Source organism: Chaetura pelagica, unplaced genomic scaffold, assembly GCF_000747805.2.
Source record: "Chaetura pelagica isolate M959 unplaced genomic scaffold, ChaPel_1.0 scaffold294, whole genome shotgun sequence".
In the NCBI taxonomy this organism is placed as follows: Eukaryota; Metazoa; Chordata; class Aves; order Apodiformes; family Apodidae; genus Chaetura; species Chaetura pelagica.
This window is the reverse complement of record NW_009953068.1, coordinates 768,111-776,002: the sequence shown is the minus strand read 5'-3', so window position 1 is coordinate 776,002 and position 7,892 is coordinate 768,111. Positions and strand designations below refer to the sequence as shown.

Genomic DNA, 7,892 nt, shown 5'->3' with positions numbered 1-7,892 from the left:
GCACAGGGGTCGTTGAAGGCTCTGCATGAAATGTCTCAGATCAGAACAGCAGATAGATGGAGCCTGGGACTCTGCCCGCTCAGTCGAAGCTCCCAGTGTTGATTTCATAGGGAACAGAATTACAGCCTGGAACTGTCTCTAGTTTAAGAGATCCTCCTGTCTCTGTTCTGGTTGTTGTCCATCCAGATAAATCATCACAACGAACAGCACAACATGTGGTCACTGCTTCTGTGCTCTGGTGCACAAGTAGCAGGAGTTTCACAGTTCCTGACATACAACATCCACATCTGACCATCCATGAAAACAATGTGTGTTTATATAGTATCTTCCAACCAGACCACAATATTTTTGTTATCAATGACCTAAGACAAAAATAAAATGTAAGTGAGGTGTTCTGTAAAGCAGACATTCCCAAGTTCTAATCCCAGGTGTTACTGCCAGTGACAAATACCAGGGCTGGAGGGAGAGTTCCTGAGAGATTCTTTTTTCCAAGCTGTCACCTCTAGAGTATCTTCCTGAGGTCTCACTGCAGTGTGTGCAAACTCAACAAATGTGTCAGTGTGTTCCAGGAGCTTACAGAGGTTATAAAATCAAGCCATTCCTCCAAGACACAATGCACACTTTGCAGCTAACTTAGAGAACATGCTATGAAGGATGTGTCATTAGTCTTGGTCTTTTTCATACAAGTAACTCTTAGGGCTTTCTCCTCTTGTTAGTGAAGGGTTTAATCAGCAAACTGGCTTATTAATGAGATAAGGTGCTGATCAGTGTGGCCTGCAGTGAGCAAATTAATTGTTAACTCAATAGCAGAGTGGGAATTACAGTGAGCTTGGAAGACTTTCCTCCACTTTTAGTTTATTTGGAAGAACTCATGTGACTAGAGACACAGTAATACTCTTTGTAAAGCAACTTTCCTGCATTGCCAAAATGACCCCAGTGTGTTGCTTCTTTCTCAGTGCATTTGCAACTGACCTGCTTTTGCACCTTTGGTATTTATTGCCAGGTGACTGCATAAATAATGACTGGGGAGTGGGGTTTTCTTGTCTGGTTTTGCTTGAAAGAGCCACGATCTACCATAATCTACAGATGCTGAGGGTTTTTTTCCTGAATGCTGTTGCTTTGTGATTTTGAGATTCTCCTGCTAAAGACTGAACCGTGTTGACTAACAACTCATGCTGAAATTGAGTCCTTGAAGGATAAAACAAGAGTGTTTTGAAATTGTATTTTTGACAGACCACACTAACACAGCACTTCAGAGCAGCTGATGGCAAATAGTTTAAAGGTCTGTTTTGAACAGACCAGTTTTCATTTGGTAAATTAATCAGAAGTGATATCTGTGAGGACTAATGGAATCTGCCTTTGTTTGATCAGCTAACTCAATGGAATTACTGAGTATTTAGCCTAAAACTCACACATGGTGAAAGCAGTTGATAGGCTGGAGATGCGTGTATCTCTAAGCTGTTGGATGAGAATTGTGCCTTGTCTGTTGTGTGTGAATTAATCCAAGAAGGCATCTTGACTTTCTGAAGTGACCTTTGTGTGATAGTTCACCTTTAGTTAAACTTGACCGAGAGAGCAAGGTAGGAATTCTGCACTGGAAGTTGGGCATATGCCCTTCTCTGGTGTCAAACCTCCCCATTTGTGCAATAAAAAAAGGGAGACAAGTGCCTAGTGCTGCACTCCTGGCTTAAGCTGATAATGAACTGATACAGGGAGGGAAATAAGTCTGCTGGAATCAAGGTGTGTCCTCAGGTTGTGCCCCAGCAGCCTCCAGCCCAGCTGCTGGCCCAGAGCAGCACGTCTGTTTTATTGAGGCTGCTCAGAGTAGCTGAGAACTGCAGGGTTAAGAGCTTATGGAGGTCAGGATTCAGGTCTTGCTGCCAAGGGTTTGAATAGTTCTTAAGGGATAACTCTGTTTTGGTAACTTCTGTACAAAGTGTTTTTTTAAAGGCTTCTACTTTGCCACTTACATGAAAAAGAAATGCAGGAAAATTGTTTCAGAGCTGATAGACAAGAACCCTATAAATATCAACACTTGACTGTTACAGTATTTCTAAGAGCTTGGATGGCCAGAATTCAACTCTGAAACATAAAATCAATTGAAACACCTTTGTTTTTATTTTTCTCCAGGGATTACTGGATATTTTGAGCTGCTTAGATCCTGAGTAGTTGTTACACTTTTCTTTTAGTAGGCTGGTTTGACAGTCCCTTGTGCAGAAAGAGCTCTTGCAAAACACAGGAATAGAGATTTCCCTAAAATGGCAGCAAGTTAAATTTACTGTGATTGTCAACACTGCACTGAGGAGAAAAGTTCCTGTTTTCCAAAAGCACCAAGGTCTCAGCAGATTGTATTTAAATATTTTCAGGCTGCAGAATCTTACTTGACTTTGTTGCTGACTTACACAAACTAGTTTGCTTGGACATGTTCTTCTACATGTAACAACAGGATGTTGTGCTCATCCCAAACAGAACAAGCTGAGCAATATTCTGTACCATTTGGAGACAAGTTCTAACATCTGAGTAGTAGGGTGGGACTAAAACTGCAAAATGTGAATTAATGTGCAGTTAATATTCATAGACACGTTTCCATACTTGCACACAAATTGAGACTTTTTCTGACAGTGTTTGCTAGAATAGGCATGGACAGTTATTCCTTTAAACAAACTGTGATCAAGGAGTAAGGAAAACTCAAGAAATAATTGTGAACAGTTGGTTAAGTTCTTGTTTTTCCTGAAGGCCTGTAGTTATATACCAGTTTGTGCTGCAGGAGCACTGAGGGGACATGAAGTCACTATGTTGGGTGCTGCACAACCTCCTTCAGTTGCCTTCAGTGCAGCCTACAAAGATATTTAGGAATACATAGACAGGTTTTGCTACTCAGCTGCTTTTAGAATAATAGCCACTGACCAGTGAAACTGAAGAGGAAAGGGAGTCTTTACAGAATGAGTAATACATGGCATTTTTTTGCAGCTATATACCGTGCTCCGAGAGAATCCATGTGGCTGTAACAGAAATGGCAGCGTTGTTCCCAAAAGTAAGTGCCTTTCAGCATGCAAATGTTTTAGTCTTGTTCCTCATTGGTAGATTTCCCCTCAGTAAAAACTAAAAAGACCAAAGGTAGGGAGAAGTGGCTTAGTTGTGAATCCAAGCCTTTAATTTTACTCTTGAGCTTAAAACTCCGAGAATTGCCCGCAGTTGGTCCAAAGCTGGAGGCTGTTTGCATCTGGCTTGAGGAGTCATGTGGCTGTACAGGAATTTTGCTAGACTGCCCCTCCTCCCCTCAAGGTTCCAGTTGAATGCTGCTGCCTGGATTTCTTACTTGCAGGTATGTTTAGATCTGTTATCCATCTACCATAATGATCTCTTTCTTCACAACAAATTTCAGGGAGGGAGATCTCCATGATTAAGTTTTTGTAAAGTCTTAACCTACCTCTAAATCTGCCAGGAATGGTGCTGTTGTGTGTGCCTGACTGGCCAGTCTTGTACAGGCTGTACCCCCCTGCCAGACAGGGGAGCAGTGAACAAGCACTAGAAAGTGTGTATGTAAGTTCCTAAACCAGAAGATGAAGCAGTGCTCCCTGCCTGCTGCCTGGCAGCTCTTTGAAATGTCCCTGAGCTGAGAGAGGAGAAATTCTGGGAACTTGTTTCATCTGCCCTGAGCCCACCCCTCTGCAGGGGTTTTATAACCTCTCCTGCAGCCCAGAGGAGTCCACGCAGAAGGCAGGGCCCTAGCAGCAGATGTCCTGCATCAAAGAGCACTTGCAAACCACGAGCAGCTAATTAAAAGTGATCCTGAAAGGCTTTTTGTCCTTCCGTCAAGCTCAACTTGTGCTTTCCTTTCCCAGAAACCCAAATCTGAACTGGTCAGGACTTCTTTGCGCCTGCTGACCTCTAGTGCCTACAGACTCCAGTCCGAGTGCACAAAAGCCCTTCCCGTGGAGACCTGCCCCACCACAGACATCCAGCTGGTCACCCAGCAGGTCATCCAGTGCGCCTACGACATCGCCAAGGCTGCCAAGCAGCTGGTCACCATCACCACCAAAGAGAACAACAACTGAGTCACACTCAGCTTTTTAGTCTTGTTTTTTAAAGGTTGGATTTCAAATAAAGGTGTGGAACTATTCAAATTTTTATGAGAAAAACTAAAAGGGCAAGAAACTTTTTTTTTTTTTTTAAACTCAGTATTATTTTTGCATGTTTTCTAACAACTTTATGATTAATTTAACCCACTGCCTTATTTTGTGCCTGTGTTGCCAGTGTAGTTACAGATAATAGCATGTTGCAAATAGCTGTCGAGCCAGTATCCAGCTCTTGCTAGATGTTTCCCTGGGGCCACCTTCTGCTTTCAGATTTTGCTTGCAAACCTGCCCCTGAAGCCAGCAGCAGGGAGCAGAGGGCAGGGTCTGGCCTCTGCTCCCCCTGTCCTGGAGCCTCACGTGCTGTGATGCTGCTGGCTGGGAAACCTGCAGCAAGAGGCTCCCAGGGCTCCGGGACCAGAACTGCTCCCCAGCAGGAGGAAGGCTGTGATCCCAAGAACGGGGTACACACCCAATGTTATCTGTTCCCATATCAACTGTTGTGCAATAATATGTTTTTAGTCTGCTAAAACAGTAGTAGTTGTGGGCATCCCAGCTTATTACATGTAACTATACAAGGTCTTTGTCACTTTATCCGTTTTGGAAGGAATTTGAATCTTAATAGTTACTTCTTTTAGTTGTCACTATGCCATTAATATATATGTTTGATGTTACTTTAGGGCATTAGTGGTTAAAATATTATCCTTTGTTTCTGATTTAATAATTCATTCTTAAGTTTCCTGCAGAATTTTACTGTCACCTCCAAGGCACCATCTTGTTTGCAGCAGCTCAGAACCATCTTGTTTGCAGCTCAGAAACTCAAGATGCAATTTCACTCAAGATTTCTGTGATAATTAAACAAAAAAGGAAGTTAGAAGAGTGCCAGTGCAACTGCAGCTGTGTCTGCCATAGCACATAACCTCTGTACCTCAACATATCCAAATGTGAAATGATTTCTGATCTCTAGTAAGTTTTCTGTAAATCTTTCAAAGTTTTGTAAGTTCCATAGGGAGTAGCCCATGCCAGGCTGCCTGTCAGAAGGTGGGTGGGTGACAAATGTCTGTGTGTGTTTCAGGTTTTGTCATTCATAACAGTTCACAAAACTTCTGAAAATGTGTCCGTCCATAGTTTAAAAAATGAGAGGGTTGGGAGAGTCTAAATTCTGTGGAGGTAAAAAAAAAAAAAAATCCCTGATTTTTGCCTCTGCCTGGGTCCCATCTGGCACGTTGTCATTTTGGAGAAGCTGGCTGTGGTGTTTAATGTGTCATTAAGGGCAAGGGTTGTCACTGCAGAGCCTGTCACCAGGCACCAGCTGATGGGAACGTGGAGACAGTTTTCACAGAAACCCCTGAGTCAGGAATGATCTGCTCTTCCACAGCAGGGCTGCAGTGTGTGGGCTGCCCAAACCACAAACTCTTCAAGGCTTTCTGGTGAAAATCTGCCATATTGAGGTGAACAAAAAAAGAACTAGAGTTCAGTGGCTGGTTCCTTTTCAAATCAGAGTGTCTGTATGTATGAACACAAAGTGCCATAATGTTGGATTCTTGTAGGTTGTCATTAGATCCCTTTTTAAAGCAGTGCAAGGTTGAGGGAGTAGATGACAACCCAGTATGTTAAATTAATGTTCTTCAGTGTGTTCTTTTTTCTTTTATTTCCTTTCTGCCCTTCTGACTTCCAGCACTGTCTCCAGGCTCACAGGAACACAGGCAGGCTGGGATTAGAACTGCAAAGGACTTTTGTAAAACCTACTTGAGAATTATACTAGAATACAGAACTGGCAATTAAATACATTGATCATCATCTAGGAACTTTTCCTTCGGTTGGATCATAGCAAGGCAGCACATGGTATTTTTAAACCTCTCAGGACCCCATTGTGTGCATTTCTTTAACGTATCCTGCCTGATCCCCAGGGTAACCCTGAGTTATGTGTCAGTTACCAGTTGTTTCAAGTTGCCTCTGTACCAGAACAGACACTTTGGTAACTTCAAACCCGTGGCCTCAGTTACCTGAGCTCCAGATCCTCAAATATCAATGATTTTACTATAAAAATGTGGCCAAGCCACAACTGCTTTCCTGTTCTGTCACTTGAACAGTGTTTCTGGTCAGTTCCCCCAGCTCCCAACAAACGTTTGTTGCAGGTTGGTTGTGGTGGCTGCGATGGAAGCCGGGCAGTTTGCTGACCCAGGGTGGAACTAAAGAGCAGCACCCAGACCAGCCCTCAGATCAGACAGCACTGCAGGCAGGAGAGCTCTAGTACCTGACATAACACAGGTAGTTGTTGTTTTTTCCTTTTATGACTAGATCTCCCCTTTTTCCCCTGTAAACAAACTTGCTCTCTCCAAAGTGCTGCACAGGAAATGAACAATTTTTTTGTTGCCATTTTCCAAAACTTGTATTTATCAGTGTCATTCTGTCTGTACAATATTTCAAATTAATCTTTTGTTTACAGTATTACTATAAAATGCTAAAACCCTTTCAGTGTGAGAAGTTATTTGGGCTGACAGGATCTGAACACATGGACTGGTTTTAAGCTGCAATTGCCAACACTAACATCAAGGAGTCAAGTGCAATAATCAACTAAAATTCCCTTCCTCTTGCAGCAGTTTGTTAAGGTAAAGAAACAAATGGTTTTTCAGGTTGCAATTACTCATTATTTATGAAATAAGTTTAAAAAAAAAAACCAAAAACAAAAGCACTTAATGAAGTCTTTCAGCACCTTCTGGAGAGGAACTGGACACATTAAGGATTGCTGCTACAGCACATGGTATCTCTCCTACTGGTTTGCAGTGAGTTATGAACTAACTCCTAAAAGCTAGTTGGCCTCTGGGCAGGTCCTGCTTCTCCAAGGTAGGAGCAGGACACCTCAGCAGCAAACACAGCACGTTGTGGTTACAGTTCCTGCTCCATGGGGAGGCACAGAGTCTCAGGGTATGGATCCAAAGGGTCTGGTTATTTGCTGTTTTACCCCAGTGCAGCATGTACTAAAATACATAATCTGATGTATTTTATAGCTCTGAACTGGGAGCACTGAAGCAGTTCAGTCCTCCAGGGGTGCTCACCCCCTCTGCCTTCAAAGGCAGTAGAAATTGGTTCTTGTGTTCAGCTGGGCCACAGCTCAGTGTTTTGAGCTGTACTGAGTCTCAGTGTCATTGTAGGCCATTCCAAAGCCACCTCTATTCCAGGAGTTCCTTGATTCTTCCAAGTTTTCTTTCTGTAGTCTGCAGCTGCATGTAGTGCTTGTTCCTCAGGTGTGAAGGACAGAAACATTCAGGTCCAGGCTGCTCTGGGGTAACTGTAGAACTAATGGTCAAAACAAACAGTAACTATGGGCTCTAGAATCACCTTCCACAAACACACTGCTCAGTGTGCTGGGAAGGAGCTTCTGAAAGCACAGAATATCCTCCAAGAAAAGGCATCAGTAACATTTAAAAGTTGATGCTTTAAGCAGCACCCTCTTCTCTGACTTCAGTAGCTACTGTCCAGTAAATGCCAGAGAAGTGACTCAGACAGTAGCTCACAGTTCCAATGAAGACTGTCTGCTGGGCAGGTGGTTTAGGCTGGCTTACTCAAATTTGGGTAGTTTTTAGAGCTAGGCAAAGCAGGACAGAAGATGAAAAGGCACTGAGCAGCTCAGATGCACAGTACCCACTGCCCTAGGCAGCTGCTAATGCTGGAAATTACTAGAAAAAAGTTCTAGCAGCAGCAACAAAACTAAAGCGTGGGACCTAAAGCGTGGGTATCAGCAACAGCCAAGCAGTTTGTAAGAACTATAGAGCTCGGTTAGAAACAGCCCCGGTGTGTCCGGGCTGCCCTACC

The 7,892-nt window shown here is 43.2% G+C and overlaps 2 protein-coding genes across 2 annotated transcripts in view; both read left to right on the top strand.

Moving 5' to 3' along the window:
* GIT2 (G protein-coupled receptor kinase interacting ArfGAP 2) overlaps positions 1-4,869 on the top strand; it is a 24,250-nt gene extending 19,381 nt beyond the window's left edge. Inside the window, exons 19-20 of the mRNA XM_009996852.1 lie at positions 2,971-3,034; positions 3,846-4,869. Of these exons, the coding sequence (XP_009995154.1) occupies positions 2,971-3,034; positions 3,846-4,058 (277 nt within the window). The 3' untranslated portion in view covers positions 4,059-4,869. The remainder of the gene's footprint in view (positions 1-2,970; positions 3,035-3,845) is intronic.
* Positions 4,870-5,095: 226 nt separating this feature from the next.
* GLTP (glycolipid transfer protein) overlaps positions 5,096-7,892 on the top strand; it is an 11,736-nt gene continuing 8,939 nt past the window's right edge. The window contains exon 1 of the mRNA XM_009996851.1: positions 5,096-5,117. Within this exon, the coding sequence (XP_009995153.1) occupies positions 5,096-5,117 (22 nt within the window). The remainder of the gene's footprint in view (positions 5,118-7,892) is intronic.